Source organism: Meles meles, chromosome 4 (assembly GCF_922984935.1).
Source record: "Meles meles chromosome 4, mMelMel3.1 paternal haplotype, whole genome shotgun sequence".
NCBI lineage: Eukaryota > Metazoa > Chordata > Mammalia > Carnivora > Mustelidae > Meles > Meles meles.
Genome location: NC_060069.1, coordinates 159,305,253 through 159,322,045, shown reverse-complemented (window position 1 = coordinate 159,322,045; position 16,793 = coordinate 159,305,253). Strand labels below are relative to the sequence as shown.

General features: G+C 44.0%; 1 protein-coding gene across 1 annotated transcript in view; it reads right to left on the bottom strand.

Annotated features, from left to right (window-relative positions):
• Positions 1–16,793, bottom strand: part of PCP4 (Purkinje cell protein 4) — a 62,176-nt gene that overhangs the window by 20,332 nt on the left and 25,051 nt on the right. The window contains exon 2 of the mRNA XM_046002782.1: positions 13,821–13,872. Within this exon, the coding sequence (XP_045858738.1) occupies positions 13,821–13,872 (52 nt within the window). The remainder of the gene's footprint in view (positions 1–13,820; positions 13,873–16,793) is intronic.

Here is a 16,793-nt window from a genome sequence, read left to right as displayed (position 1 = left end):
TTTCTTGACTGGTCCAAATTAAGCCAAATTGTCACAATTAATTAGTATTGATCAGGAACTCCCACTCGTTACTGATGAAGAATGCGGGAAGAAACCAATCGATAGTGTTGAGTGGAATTTTCATAAGCTCACAACATGTCCTAGGAGCTCTCCCCAAAGCTCTATTCTAGAATCCGTGGCAAAGAGCTTTCTTGGGAGACGTCTGCCCTGGAAGGCTGGAAGGATGCCCAGGGAGACAGGTTACAGGGACCTCAAGGCTCCCTCTTCCTGTGAGTGGGAGGGCCGGTCCCACCTGAGAGGGAGTTCAGTTTCTGAAGACAGTTCAGCCCACTATCTCCCAAGAACATCCTTTCTCAAGTAGGAACATTAGCATTCCCACATGCCTCTGTAATCACAAACAAACTCACTGATATGAAACCTACAAATTTAAACCATCTTATCGGAGAGCCCAGGCTGAGATTCAAGTCGGTTCTCTCCTCCAAAAAGCTGCTTGCTGTGCAAATTAATTCTATAAGTAAAATTATGAGTGTTTCACATGCTTAAGAGAGCAAAATGTTTTCAAGCACTTGAGAAATATTATTTCCATACGAATAATTGATTAGCAGACTAGGAGATACCCCTGTGTCCCAGTTCAGGCAGTACTCCAGAGAAAAGAAGGATCGCCATTTTCCTGGTCCGAGCTGCTTCTTGGGCTTAAAAAGATCTTACATGGCGGAGGGAGTTAAGATGGTGGAGAAGTAGCAGGCTGAGACTACATCAGGTAACAGGAGATCAGCTCGATAGCTTATCTAAACATTGCAAACACCTACAAATCCAACGGGAGAGCGAAGAGAAGAAGAACAGCAACTCTAGAAACAGAAAATCAACCACTTTCTGAAAGGTAGGACTGGCGGAGAAGTGAATCTAAAACGACGGGAAGATAGACCGCGGGGGGAGGGGCCGGCTCCCGGCAAGCGGCGGAGGAACGGAGCACAAAATCAGGACTTTTAAAAGTCTGTTCCACTGAGGGACATTGCTCCAGGGGCTAAACCGGGGTGAAGCCCACGCGGGGCCAGCGTGGCCCCAGGCCCCACAAGGTCACAGAAGGATCGGGGGTGTCGGAGTGTCGGAGAGCTTGCAGGTATTAGAACGGAGAAACCGGCTGCAAAGACAGAGCCGAGGACTGAACTCTCAGCTCGGGGTTACCTTGAACTGGTCGCGGGCTGGGTGAGCTCGGAGCGCGGCTAGAGGCTGGGGATACGGGAGTGATTGGGTGCTGTCCTCTGGGGGCGCACTGAGGAGTGGGGCCCCAGGCTCTCGGCTCCTCCGGGCCGGAGACTGGGAGGCAGCCATTTTCATTCCCGTCCTCCGGAACTCTACGGAAAGCGTTCAGGGAACAGAAGCTCCCAAAAGCGAACCCGAGCCGATTACTTAGTCCGGCCGCCCGTAAGGGCGGTGCAATCCCGCCTCGGGCAAAGACACTTGAGAATCACTACAACAGGCCCCTCCCCCAGAAGATCAACAAAATATACAGCCAGGACGAAGTTCATCTATCAAGGAGAAAGCAGATTCAATTCCTAAGACAGCAGAGCAATTCCAGAGGAGGAGAAAGCAAAGCACGGAACTCATGGCTTTCTCCCCATGATTCTTTAGTCTTGCGGCTACTTCAATTTTTTTTTCTTTTTTCAATTTTTTTTTTCTTTTTTCAATTTTTTTTTCTTTTTTCTTTTTTCTTCTTCTGCTAAATTTTTTTAAAACTTTTACCCTTTTCTTTTTTAACGTTTTTTGACTAGTTCATCTAAATATATATATTTTTTCTTTCTTTTTTATATTTTTTTATTTGTTTTATTTTTTAAATTTTTTTCTTTTCTTTTTTTTTTTTTCCTTTTTTTTTCAGAACCTGTTTTTTATCCCCTTTCTCCCCCCCACAATTTGGGGTCTCTTCTGATTTGGTTACAGCGCATTTTTCCGGGGTCTTTGCCACCCTATTAGTAGTTTATTTGCTCCTTCATATCCTCTTATCTGGACAAAATGACAAGGCGGAAAAAATCACCACAAACAAAAGAACAAGAGACAGTACCGAAGGCTAGGGACCTAATCAACACAGACATTGGTACTATGTCAGATCAAGAGTTCAGAATGACGATTCTGAACATTCTAGCCGGGCTCGAAAAAGGCATGGAAGATATTAGAGAAACCCTCTCTGGAGATATTAAAGCCCTTTCTGGAGAAATTAAAGAACTAAAATCTAACCAAGTTGAAATCAAAAAAGCTATTAATGAGGTGCAATCAAAAATGGAGGCTCTCACTGCTAGGATAAATGAGGCAGAAGAAAGAATTAGTGATATAGAAGACCAAATGACAGAGAATAAGGAAGCCGAGCAAAAGAGGGACAAACAGCTACTGGACCATGAGGGGAGAATTCGAGAGATAAGTGACACCATAGGACGAAACAACATTAGAATAATTGGGATTCCAGAAGAAGAAGAAACAGAGAGGGGAGCAGAAGGTCTATTGGAGAGAATCATTGGAGAGAATTTCCCTAATATGGCAAAGGGAACAAGCATCAAAATCCAGGAGATGCAGAGAACCCCCCTCAAAGTCAACAAGAATAGGTCCACACCCCGTCACCTAATAGTAAAATTGACAAGTCTTAGTGACAAAGAGAAAATCCTGAAAGCAGCCCGAGAAAAGAAGTCTGTAACATACAATGGTAAAAATATTAGATTGGCAGCAGACTTATCCACAGAGACCTGGCAGGCCAGGAAGAGCTGGCATGATATATTCAGAGCACTAAACGAGAAAAACATGCAGCCAAGAATACTCTATCCAGCTAGGCTATCATTGAAAATAGAAGGAGAGATCAAAATCTTCCAGGACAAACAAAAACTGAAAGAATTTGCAAACACCAAACCAGGTCTCCAGGAAATATTGAAAGGGGTCCTCTAAGCAAAGAGAGAGCCTAAAAGTAGTAGATCAGAAAGGTACAGAGACAATATACAGTAACAGTCACCTTACAGGCTACTAATGGCACTAAATTCATATCTCTCAATAGTTACCCTGAATGTTAATGGGCTAAATGCCCCAATCAAAAGACACAGGGTATCAGAATGGATAAAAAAACAAAACCCATCAGTATGTTGCCTACAAGAAACTCATTTTAGACGCGAAGACACCTCCAGATTTAAAGTGAGGGGGTGGAAAACCATTTACCATGCTAATGGGCATCAGAAGAAAGCTGGGGTGGCAATCCTTATATCAGATCAATTAGATTTTAAGCCAAAGACTATAATAAGAGATGAGGAAGGACACTATATCCTACTCAAAGGGTCTGTCCAACAAGAAGATCTAACAATTTTAAATATCTATGCCCCTAACGTGGGAGCAGCCAACCATATCAACCAATTAATAACAAAATCAAAGAAACACATCAATAATAATACAATAATAGTAGGGGACTTGAACACTCCCCTCACTGAAATGGACAGATCATCCAAGCAAAAGATCAACAAGGAAATAAAGGCCTTAAATGACACACTGGACCAGATGGACATCACAGATATATTCAGAACATTTCATCCCAAAGCAACAGAATACACATTCTTCTCTAGTGCACATGGAACCTTCTCCAGAATAGATCACATCCTGGGTCACAAATCAGGTCTCAACCGGTATCAAAAGATTAGGATTATTCCCTGCATATTTTCAGACCACAATGCTCTGATGCTAGAACTCAATCACAAGACGAAAGCTGGAAAGAACCCAAATACATGGAGACTAAACAGCATCCTTCTAAAGAATGAATGGGCTAACCAGGAAATTAAAGAAGAATTGAAAAAATTCATGGAAACAAATGATAATGAAAACACAACAGTTCAAAATCTGTGGGACACAGCAAAGGCAGTCCTGAGAGGAAAATATATAGCGGTACAAGCCTTTCTCAAGAAACAAGAAAGGTCTCAAGTACACAACCTAACCCTACGCGTAAAGGAGCTGGAGAAAGAACAAGAAAGAAACCCTAAACCCAGCAGGAGAAGAGAAATCATAAAGATCAGAGCAGAAATCAATGAAATAGAAACCAAAAAAACAATAGAAAAAATCAATGAAACTAGGAGCTGGTTCTTTGAAAGAATCAATAGGATTGATAAACCCCTGGCCAGACTCATCAAAAAGAAAAGAGAAAGGACCCAAATCAATAAAATCATGAATGAAAGAGGAGAGATCACAACTAACACCAAAGAAATACAGACAATTATAAGAACATACTATGAGCAACTCTACGCCAACAAATTGGACAATCTGGAAGAAATGGATGCATTCCTAGAGACATATAAACTACCACAACTGAACCAGGAAGAAATAGAAAACCTGAACAGGCCCATAACCAGTAAGGAGATTGAAACAGTCATCAAAAATCTCCAAACAAACAAAAGCCCAGGGCCAGATGGCTTCCCAGGGGAATTCTACCAAACATTTAAAGAAGAACTCATTCCTATTCTCCTGAAACTGTTCCAAAAAATAGAAATGGAAGGAAAACTTCCAAACTCATTCTACGAGGCCAGCATCACCTTGATCCCAAAACCAGGCAAGGATCCCACCAAAAAAGAGAACTACAGACCAATATCCTTGATGAACACAGACGCAAAAATTCTCGCCAAAATACTAGCCAATAGGATTCAACAGTACATTAAAAGGATTATTCACCACGATCAAGTGGGATTTATTCCAGGGCCGCAGGGTTGGTTCAACATCCGCAAATCAATCAATGTGATAGAACACATTAATAAAAGAAAGAACAAGAACCATATGATACTCTCAATAGATGCTAAAAAAGCATTTGACAAAGTACAGCATCCCTTCCTGATCAAAACTCTTCAAAGTGTGGGGATAGAGGGCACATACCTCAATATTATCAAAGCCATCTATGAAAAACCCACCGCAAATATAATTCTCAATGGAGAAAAACTGAAAGCTTTTCCATTAAGGTCAGGAACACGGCAGGGATGTCCATTATCACCACTGCTATTCAACATAGTATTAGAAGTCCTAGCCTCAGCAATCAGACAACAAAAAGAAATTAAAGGCATCCAAATTGGTAAAGAAGAAGTCAAACTATCACTCTTCGCAGATGATATGATACTATATGTGGAAAACCCAAAAGACTCCACTCCAAAACTGCTAGAACTTGTACAGGAATTCAGTAAAGTGTCAGGATATAAAATCAATGCACAGAAATCAGTTGCATTTCTGTACACCAACAACAAGACTGAAGAAAGAGAAATTAAGGAGTCAATCCCATTCACAATTGTACCCAAAACTATAAGATACCTAGGAATAAACCTAACCAAAGAGACTAAGAATCTATACACAGAAAATTATAAAGTACTCATGAAAGAAATTGAGGAAGACACAAAAAAATGGAAAAATGTTCCATGCTCCTGGATTGGAAGAATAAATATTGTGAAAATGTCTATGCTACCTAAAGCAATCTACACATTTAATGCAAACCCTATCAAAATACCATCCATTTTTTTCAAAGAAATGGAACAAATAATCCTCAAATTTATATGGAACCAGAAAAGACCTCGAATAGCCAAAGGAATATTGAAGAACAAAGCCAAAGTTGGTGGCATCACAATTCCGGACTTCAAGCTCTATTACAAAGCTGTCATCATCAAGACAGCATGGTACTGGCACAAAAACAGACACATAGATCAGTGGAACAGAATAGAGAGCCCAGAAATCGACCCTCAACTCTATGGTCAACTAATCTTTGACAAAGCAGGAAAGAATGTCCAATGGAAAAAAGACAGCCTCTTCAATAAATGGTGCTGGGAAAATTGGACAGACACATGCAGAAAAATGAAATTGGACCACTTCCTTACACCACACACGAAAATAGACTCCAAATGGATGAAGGACCTCAATGTGAGAAAGGAATCCATCAAAATCCTTGAGGAGAATGCAGGCAGCAACCTCTTCGACCTCAGCCGTAGCAACATCTTCCTAGGAACAACGGCAAAGGCAAGGGAAGCAAGGGCAAAAATGAACTATTGGGATTTCATCAAGATCAAAAGCTTTTGCACAGCAAAGGAAACAGTTCACAAAACCAAAAGACAACTGACAGAATGGGAGAAGATATTTGCAAACGACATATCAGATAAAGGGCTAGTATCCAAAATCTATAAGGAACTTAGCAAACTCAACACCCAAAGAACAAACAATCCAATCAAGAAATGGGCAGAGGACATGAACAGACATTTCTGCAAAGAAGACATCCAGATGGCCAACAGACACATGAAAAAGTGCTCCACGTCACTCGGCATCAGGGAAATACAAATCAAAACCACAATGAGATATCACCTCACACCAGTCAGAATGGCTAAAATGAACAAGTCAGGAAATGACAGATGCTGGAGAGGATGTGGAGAAAGGGGAACCCTCCTCCACTGTTGGTGAGAATGCAAGCTGGTCCAACCACTCTGGAAAACAGCATGGAGGTTCCTCAAAATGTTGAAAATAGAACTACCCTATGACCCAGCAATTGCACTACTGGGTATTTACCCTAAAGATACAAACATAGTGATCCGAAGGGGCACGTGTACCCGAATGTTTATAGCAGCAATGTCTACAATAGCCAGACTATGGAAAGAACCTAGATGTCCATCAACAGATGAATGGATAAAGAAGATGTGGTATATATACACAATGGAATACTATGCAGCCATCAAAAGAAATGAAATCTTGCCATTTGCGACGACGTGGATGGAACTAGAGCGTATCATGCTTAGTGAAATAAGTCAATCGGAGAAAGACAACTATCATATGATCTCCCTGATATGAGGACATGGAGAAGCAACATGGGGGGGTAGGGGGATAGGAGAAGAATAAATGAAACAAGATGGGATTGGGAGGGAGACAAACCATAAATGACTCTTAATCTCACAAAACAAACTGGGGGTTGCTGGGGGGAGGTGGGATTGGGAGAGGGGGAGCGGGCTATGGACATTGGGGAGGGGAGGCGAACCATAAGAGACTATGGACTCTGAAAAACAACCTGAGGGTTTTGAAGGGTCAGGGGTGGGAGGTTGGGGGAACAGGTGGTGGGTAATGGGGAGGGCACGTTTTGCATGGAGCACTGGGTGTTGTGCAAAAAGAATGAATACTGTTACGCTGAAAAAATAAATAAAATGGAAAAAAAAAAAAAAAAAAAGATCTTACATGGCAATTCTTTCAACCTAACTTGTACCTTCAGGTTTCCGCTAAGGCATATGGGCCTTCTCTATATGATACGAAACAGAATTCTATCTTCAGCTGGTCTAAAGTTATCCAGTGTTCAATTTCACAAAGAAGGAAGGAAGGAGGGAGAGAGGAAGAAGAAGAAAGATACGAATAAGCCCATAAATTAGCATATTGTTTCAATGTGTTCATTTGAAAAATTAATGTGGCTGTCTCCGTAATGAGTCTGACATCACATATATTTTCCAGAGGCCAGTCACTGGTTGACTAAGTGGTTGAGGTGATGGTGCTGAGACTCTGGTTTCTGGCTTGGCCAGGATGTAAGCCGGTCAGGCTCATTCTGTTCCAGGCGCTCAGACCACAGCCCACCCTTGGTGATGGTTTGCAGCAAGACCCCAAGCCCAGAGCCATCTCAGGAGCAAGTGTCCATGGAGACAATCTGGCGTGTCTGCCCTGCTGGCTAGATGAGCACAACTTTCCTCTTGTGATTCGTGTGATCTTGGACAGATCACCGACATCATGAGGAGCGTCGCCTGTCATGGCCTCCCTACCCACCTCCCAAGTCTGCCAGGAAATGAAACAGAAGGTTGTGCATGAGAGCATTTTAAGCTATGCAAATGTCCACAGATGTAGAGACTGACAACTAGAAGCAGATACTGGGGCGCCTGGGTGGCTCAGTCGGTTAAGCAGCTGCCTTCGGCTCAGGTCATGATCCCGGAGTCCTGGGATCCTGGGATTGAGCCCCCATTGGAATCCCTACTCAGTGGAGAGCCTGATTCTCCCTCTCCCTCTGCCTGCCACTCTGTCTACCTGTACTGTCTCTGTGAAATAAATAAATAAAATCTTAAAAAAAAAAAAGGAGCAGATACCAATCTCCTCTCCTATTGATGACCCTTCAAGTGTGTTTACTCCAAAGACAGTGGATTCGAAGCACCACATCTATCCCAGGTATGACATGCACACGGAAATCATTATAACGCTCCACCTGGAGCCCCTCCCCCCAAAAAAATGACTGGTATAACTAAGATTAACAGTAATAAATTTCCTGTCGACACTAATCCCTAAAACAACCTTCACGTCGAATTGACTCACTTGTTGAACGATATTACCCAATGACCAGGTTTGTGTGCAGAGCCTGGTGGTTTAAAGGCCTGGCTTAATCATCAACTCCAATTTCATTCTTCCTCCCTCTGGATCGACATCAGAACACCCTCGTGTGCCCGTCCCTTCCTTCTGGAATATAGATCTTCTGTGCGTTGCCTGCTGACAGCAAAGAAGGGCATATCCCGCTGTAGTATTTGAAGGCCGCGTTAGCGTTTTATCACTCTGGTTTTGAATTTCCTTTTTTTTTTTTTTTCTGGTTGCTCTGAGTATGGAAAAAGAAAGAGAGGAAGGGCCCAGAGGCCCCAGATGGAGACCAGAGTCGTTTGATTTTTCGCCTTGAAAGCTTCATGTGTCTGAGGTGTTCGCGGCGACGCTCGCAATATGTCAGCACAGGCGAATTCTGGGCTTTCCGCAGCTCGCGGCTTGATCACACCAGCTGGAGACAGATTTAGAGCTTTCTGGCCTGGTGATCGGTACACACCTGAGAGATTGAGAACTTTGGGGAGTCGCCTTTCCCACCGCCAGGTGCGGGCTGTACGCATTCTACACAGCATATTTCTGACACTTGTTGCCGTGGAGCACCCCGAATTCTCTTTCTCCCCTTTTCAAAGAGGTGGAGCCGAGGAAGGCAAGTTCCCACCTCAACTCCCGCGGAGGTTTAGGCAGAGTTGGCATATTAGATCTCCGGGCGGAGCAGAGCGTCACAGAGCCCGGCTTCCAGACGCCTGCACACGCCAGCCTGTGGGAACACAGGAAGGTCGCAAACCCACCCTGCGGGCTGCGACCTTCCGTCTCCCAGCCCCGAACTCTGGAGTCTCCTACCCCAAACTTGAAGCGGAACCAGGTCACCTCCCTGCCTCAGTGGTTGCCTGGCGGGACACCTCTGGAGGCTTTTTCTAGAAACTGCATTTCCTCCTGTTGCTTCCGTCCAACACAAAACCAGGATCCGCCCGGCAGCACCTCCTGCCAGACTGACCGTCCCTCTTGGTGGTGACGGTGAGCACTCAGTCCCCTTTGTTCCTGGACACATCCTGTTCCTGGTTCATCGTCCACCCTTGTACATGAGGCCTCAGTCCACACACCTCCCCAAACTGGGAAAGCTGGGAGCTTAGACGTCCTGGGCAAAAATCTGCCCACGTCCATTTGCAGATATAGAAGGTCATCGTACACGAAGAACACGGAAAGAAAAGATGTTGCTTTCTCCTAAGTGATCTGGGGCTGAAAGGGGGCTGCTTTGGGGATAAATATTTGAATTTCATTTCTTATCTGCACAATCACACCCAGATTAGCGGTAGTGAATAAGTCAAGCGATGAGCACAAATCCTCCATCTCTCTCCCCACCGACTCGATAACAGAAAAAATTCAGTGTGCGTGTGAGTGTTTTCTCAAATCCAAAGGAGAGATAAACTTAAATTTCCATGTGCCTGGGTTTTATTCAACACAGGAGAGGAGAGCACCCAGGACATTTTCTCTTAGTCATTGTTAGCAATCATATGGTCATGTCAAAGCAAACCAAATGCTATGTGGTCCTAGAGTATCTCCACACCTACTAGAAGTTTCTCAAGCCACCACCTCTTTCCCGGTGAAGGGGGACACCTACCGAGAGCATGGTGCCTGAGTTCTTTCTCAGGCACTCATGCCTGAGAAATTACAGCCACAGTGAGCTGTCCAGGTGGTGCAAAATAACACCTTCCTTCTGGACATTTCCTCACAGCCTGGTGGGAGGGGATCCATTTCTTAAATCAGGTGCATCCGTGTCCCCACCCCCAAAGACAGAACTTTCTGGAAACAAATGCATCACAGCTCACTAAATCAAGAGAAATCCATTCCGGTTTTAGAAATTCAATTTAGCTTGGGTAAGCCTCCAGGCTCCGAAAGTAAGCTCAGCCAGGGGTTTATTACTAGTAAATCTTTCCTTCAGGTTGGAGGCCTCCCAGTGGCCGGCCACTCTCCTTCCAGTATTTTCTGACTTTCTCTGTCAATAAAACCTTTAACTCCTGGAGTCCCTCTGAAGAACAAGCATCAAAATACAGATCAGGACATCGAGGAAAATTGCTGTCTTGCCAAAAACAAAAAAAAAACAAAACAAAACAAACAAACAAAAAAAAAACACCTTTTTCTTGTGTCCAAACTGGTGATTGGTGGTGAATAATCGGTTGTGTCTGTATCAAAGAACGCGGTTGAGTTTAACACCACAGACGACTCAGAGCAGTACGAACCATCATTTCACTCCAGGAGGGTAACAAATATAGTTGTTGACCTCAACTAATCAAGTAATCAAGGTACTTTGTTCACAGAGGAATGAAAATCTCTGAGCCAACAAGAGCCTAATGAATTCACTTTTAAATCAAGAATAATAATAACCCTAAAATTTACGAACAACCTGTCTCCATACTGCCAATGTGACGAAGACCATCTGGGCTTGCTGGGCTATGTATGCAGAGGTTGGCATCCCAGGGGCATCCTAGATGTGGAGTGGGTAAGTATCCCATCTCGCATCCAGAAACACCACAGCGACAACACCACCCGTAAAAATAATCTTGGAATACCAAGAGCCCAGATTCCCTGTCAGTGGAACTCTTGGGATAGTGTTTAATGTAACAAAATTCCAGCAGAGTCAACAATTAAGATCCCTCTGGACTCTTCATGTATCCGACATGTGTCTTCTGTGATCTTAACTAGAATTTCGATGCACTCATAACTCACTGCCACGGTCTTCATTACTTTAAGTAATGAAGTTAAATGGAAGCCTAAAGCAAATCTGTAATAGTTGAAATAAGAACCCTTTGACTTGTAGACAACTAATGAAATTCGGAATGATCATTTCATGATTAATCGACTACTACCCAACTCTCCTGACATTTTGATGTTCTATGCTCCATGGTTCCACTCCCATGGGGCCCTGTTCCTTCCACACATGTGGGCAGCTTCATTTGTGCAGGAAATAGACATTCAGTAAAAGGTCTTTCGAAACACCTGTGATGAGAGAGTAAAATAATCTGAATTTCAATGGGATGTAATAATAGGTTAAAACAAATTCTCAGATGATATTCTCATATTACAAATTTAAGAACAAGGAATGAAGCGACTTAGATTTTTAGGGAAAATGTCTTTTAGACCAAGGCTTTACCCCAATCACTGTTGGGTTGTTACTACTTTTGTCTTTGTCCATTTTTAGAGGCAAAACACAAACTCAGTAGCATAATAAAATGTTGTGTGCATATATCGCCTGTGAGCAATTCTTCTGAAATCAAAGGACAACCGATTACAGCATCTTTGTCCTATGATTCCTGAATAATCTCCAATTCTAACATCCCTTTTTCTACTCAGAAGTGAATGTCCTCTAATATCTAGACTTACATAAAGGAAAGCTTTATCCACGGCATCTTGAATTTTTCTTTCCATTGATTTCCATACCTCCAGCAAAGGCACATTTGGTTTTCACTAGAAGGGATCAGTTTGGGGCTAAAAAAAATGTCATGCCTCAGAACAGCAGAAAGTTATGTCTTCTGCAACAGCTGATACTTCTCTCTGGTGCAAAGCCCTGAGCACGTAGACATGCTTCGGAGGACCCATCGGACGGAGGCCAGGGTAGAGCTGGGGGGCGGAGGCAGTGAACACTCTGAGCCAGGACTCTGTCTGATTCTCAGAGTCCAGGATCCTCACACATGTCACAGGAGTCACACCGGAGCAGCAATGCTCAGAGTGTGGACCAGGTACTCTGGGGGCAGGGCCCTCTTCTGAGGAAGTGCTCAGATCAGAATTATTTTTTAGAGTACTAAGGTATGACTTGCTTTTTCCAACTTCGTTCTCTCAGGAGCTCACAGTGGAATTTTCCTGAGCCAACGTGACATGTGATACCACAGGATGAAATGCAGAGGCAGCTCCCTGTCTTCTAGTAAAGCCAGACATTAAAGAGATTTGAAAAAAAAAAAAAAGTAAAATACTATCATTTTGCTAAATAGTATTTTTTTTCCATTTTCGAAAATGTCATTATTTTTCCATTTAAAATGTTACTCACATGAATATGTCATGGGTTTGTCACATTATTTTTAAAAAAGTAACATGTAAACCTCTTTAAAAATGTCTCCGTTTTAATTTCTAATGTGGAAACCAACCCCAAGACCCCATTCTCAGGGTCTTCCAGAATTTTTAAAGATGGAAAAAGCCAGAGAGCAAAAGCATGAGGACTGTCCGAGCGGCAGGTCTCTCAGAAGTCTTTTGACTGTCAGGATCCTGAAGCTGTGGGGCCAGCGGAAGGCCTCTGGAAAGAGATGGCTACGAATCCACGAACCAGGGAGACCAGAGAGCTGCTGGGGACCCTCTGCCTTCCTGTGTGTGCACAGCTCTCATGTTGCCCCTCTCTGCTCTCTGACCTCTGTGCCAGCAGCCCGCCCCGACTCACGCGGAGAAGACAGGAAGGGCTCCCAGCTCCCACAGACCGGGACACACTGACTCATTCACATAACGACCTCTTACCCTGGGATCAACACACTGACCCTGCCAACGGGACGGCCTGAAGCAGGCAAGTCAGTCGGGAGGCCACAGAGGAGGAAAGCACTGGCACAGAGGAACATTCCAGTCCCTGAGTCTTGCTCAGGCCCAGCGCAGACCTGGCAGAGGACCCTGAAGGCCCCCAGGGAGTTTCTCGCACCTGGTGTGGAGATCAGCATTACCCGGGACAGGAGCAGCAGACGTCGGCACAGCACGAAGCAGGCCCTTTGTCCCACAAAAGCGAGTTCATTTCATAATCGACAAGAAGTACAAACATCCAGAATCTAACTTCACCAGGAGCACGAACACGCATTCACCCCCTCACCCCGCTGAAGCTGGGGCACTAGGCTCACACCCAGCTGGGTCTCCTTGCAAGTCCACCCCCTTCCCAGTTGCAGTCACAGCCAGCGCCCCCTCCCCGAGCCTCGGGTCCCACAAATACAGTGATGGCTCCTACAAGCCAAGGCCAGCATGGAGACTGGCCCGGGATGCACACGTTCTGGCCTCTAGCACACATTCGCATTCGTGGGGAACACACTACTGCCCCTCCCTGATCCAGACCCCCCTGGAGCCCATGTTGTGCTCTGGGTCCTAGCGAGGCCGGAAGCAGACTGGGGAGGCTCCCGTCAGGAGTTGAGCACTTCACAGCTTTCAAAGCGCTTATCTCATTTGATCTCATTTTATCCTCACAACAACTCTGATGATTCTCACCAACCCTAATGAAGAAAGCACAGAACTATATTTGCATTGTAATTATCACGCTGCCCAAAATGAGAGTCCTCCTTTGGGAAGGAAACTGTTCCTATCACTGCCTTTAGCTAGCTTGTTTTTCTTTGTAAAACCAGACCCTGGTGCTCTGTGTGCTTTGCTCAGGTCCACTGTAACTCGAAGCACAAACACGTGTACTCGGCTGGTTTGTACGGAAGGCATCACCCACATCTGCCACAGGCTCAGGGCTGCAGAAGTGACACAAGGAGATATCTGGATGATTCATGTCATCTTACCATTTTCGCCAGATGTCTTGTCTTTTCCATTGGTTGCCCCAGCACCTTGTCGCTAAAAGTATAAAAAAAAAGGAGGGGAAAGAAATTGTTATCGGATATATTCAGGATTATCTTTGTCACTTCTATTATTTCAAATATGCGTTGTATTACATCATGTTCGATGTCACTTGAGCTCCGATGTTAAAAACATGGTGCTCATGAGACCGAGAAAGGGTCAAGCCCAGAAAGGATCCATTGAAGTCACACAGACTGCCCCCCTCGCCCACGTCCAAGGAACACCAGATGGGAAGCTATTGTTGATGGAGGAAAACCTCATCTGAAAAATGAGGAAAATAGCCAAATGTGAGAAAATGAGAATTGTCACTTTTGTCAGTGATGGCCCCTACACAGTTATGTTCTCATTCCGATCCCAATGTCCAGGTCAAAAGAATATTAATCAACTGAAAAAATACTGGGTTTGTAGTCTGAGTTTCTCCTACTGTTGAGTCATCTGTCTGTCATTGTGTAAGCCTACATTGTGCATTTTCATTTCACCAGGTCAACCGGAGTATGAAAATTTTATGGTCAGTCTTAGATCATGGGGCAAGAGTTTCTGTGAGGTCTGGGGAGCTATTATACATATCAACATACAAGCATGCTTCCTCAAACCTTACCCGACTACTATCTTTAAATAACGTGGTGTTCAGAATGGTTCTAGTCCACGGAGACAGAAGTTTTGTGTAAATCCAATTTTCTGGTCATTATTGAAAATACATTTCAAGTTTAAAAAGATTGCAGGGGCGCCTGGGTGGCTCAGCGGGTTAAGCCTCTGCCTTCAGCTCAGGTCATGATCTCAGGGTCCTGGGATCCAGCCCCGCATCGGGCTCTCTGCTCAGCAGGGAGCCTGCTTCCCCCTCTCTCTCTGCCTTCCCCCTCTCTCACCTGCCTCTCTGCCTACTTGTGTTCTCTCTCTGTCAAATAAATAAATAAAATGTTTAAAAAAAAGATTGCAGAGATTATGAAGTCTCTAATTTTCAGGTGAAGAAAATGCAACCAGGAAGGGAGCCTGGTTTGTCTAAGATCAGAAGCTAGTTGGTGACACAGTGGAGACTAGGGATAGGATTTTGGTGCGCAGAGATGAGAGACCTGCAGGGATTGTCTCGGTTACAAACCTATTTAAATAAGATCCTGGGAAGAGAGACAGAGCACTGGACAAGGAGGAAACCATTATAGGTGACTCTCACTAAGGAGTAAAGATGTCCTCAAAATGTATAATTCTGTCCCACCTAAAAACAGTATCATAAAAAATAATTATCAGCTCCCATTAGTGTCCAATGTTGTCATGAGAAACTCCCAGATCCTTAGTCAACCCTTTATTAACAGTAGATGGGTCATCTGGAAAAATCTTGCTTTCAGGTTCTGGTTCGTGTAAATAAATAGGGTAAATGATAAAGACCCATGTTAACCAAGTTAACCATCCCTGTGTACCCTTCCTGCCTTGTGCAGAGGATAACTCGAGAGAAGGTGATCAAACCAAGTGTCCCGGTGTCGCCAAGCCCACCACACTCCCCAAGCCCACCACACTCCCCAACCCAGTCACCATGAAGTACAAAGGCCCACCCAATCCAGTCCCATTCTGAGAAGGTAAACCAACTCTCTGTGGCAGGAGTGGAAGGAAAAGCCACAAGTTGGAAAGGTTATATAAATGTGGGCCCTGTCTTCATATCTAATGTAGAACGTCTTGAGTTTTCAGAACACTAGATCTGTCCGTGTGTTCCCATGGAGAGTGGCTGCAGTTCTTAGCCAAACATTAACTGTCCTACAAACTTTATTTAGGTCCCAAGTCATGGCATCGTTACCTCAACCGTCAACCAGGAATATATATCATCTTCACTTAAATAAATGACACATTTCTTAAATATGGTAGATTTGCAAGTAAAACACCCCTTTCTTCTTGCCCTATGTTGAAGTGCCCTCTTCAACTGGAAGACTGGTTCGGTTGCACTGAAGGGATCCGGCCATCACTACAGAGGATGCAGCCAGCGACATGGCAGCTGTCAAAAACTGAACACTCCACTGTTTAAACCCTCCATTCCTTCCCACATAACGCATAGATGAGTTGGGGGGAGAAGAGTGATTTTCAGAAACTAAAAGGACAGGGTTGTAGAATTGAATAAAGTCAAAATTAAAGTCAATCGGAGAAAGACAACTATCATATGATCTCCCTGATATGAGGACATGGAGAAGCAACATGGGGGGTAGGGGTATAGGAGAAGAATAAATGAAACAAGACGGGATCGGGAGTTAGACAAACCAAAAGTGACTCTTAATCTCACAAAAGAAACTGAGGGTTGCTGGGGGGAAGGGGGGTCGGGAGAGGGGGGTGGGGTTACGGACATTGGGGAGGGTATGTGCAAGGTGAGTGCTGTGAAGTGTGTAAACTTGGCGATTCACAGACCTGTACCCCTGGGGATAAAAATACATTATATGTTTATAAAAAAATAAAAAATAAAAGATTTAAAAAATAAATATATCTTAATTTAAAAAAAATTAAATGGAATACAAAATGCAAAATAAGAGTGCACTCCACTCTAATTGTCTTTAAATACCTTAAACAGTGACACCGTTCAAATGTCATGAATACCTTGTTCCATAAAAGATCACGTTTTAGAAACCCGAGGAAATCCGACATGAAATGAGCACAGGGGAGAAAAGGAGTTCGTTTTTTCAGAATTTCTAAGACAGGGGTTTCTGTGTCAGGTCTAGTTTGATGGAGGCAGAATGAAACTGATAGATGTCACAAGGAGACGGCGTCTCAGATCAGAAAATGATCCCGATGAAAAAGAACTATTCACTGGAAGTATCTCATTTCAGAATTCTCTGAGACCTTGCAGCATGGTTAAGGGGAAGGCTGAGTGCAGTGGGGAACTATCTGAGAGCTTGTTTATTCTGGGGCAGGAGGGGCGTCTCTGGTGGTCATCACACATGATTGTT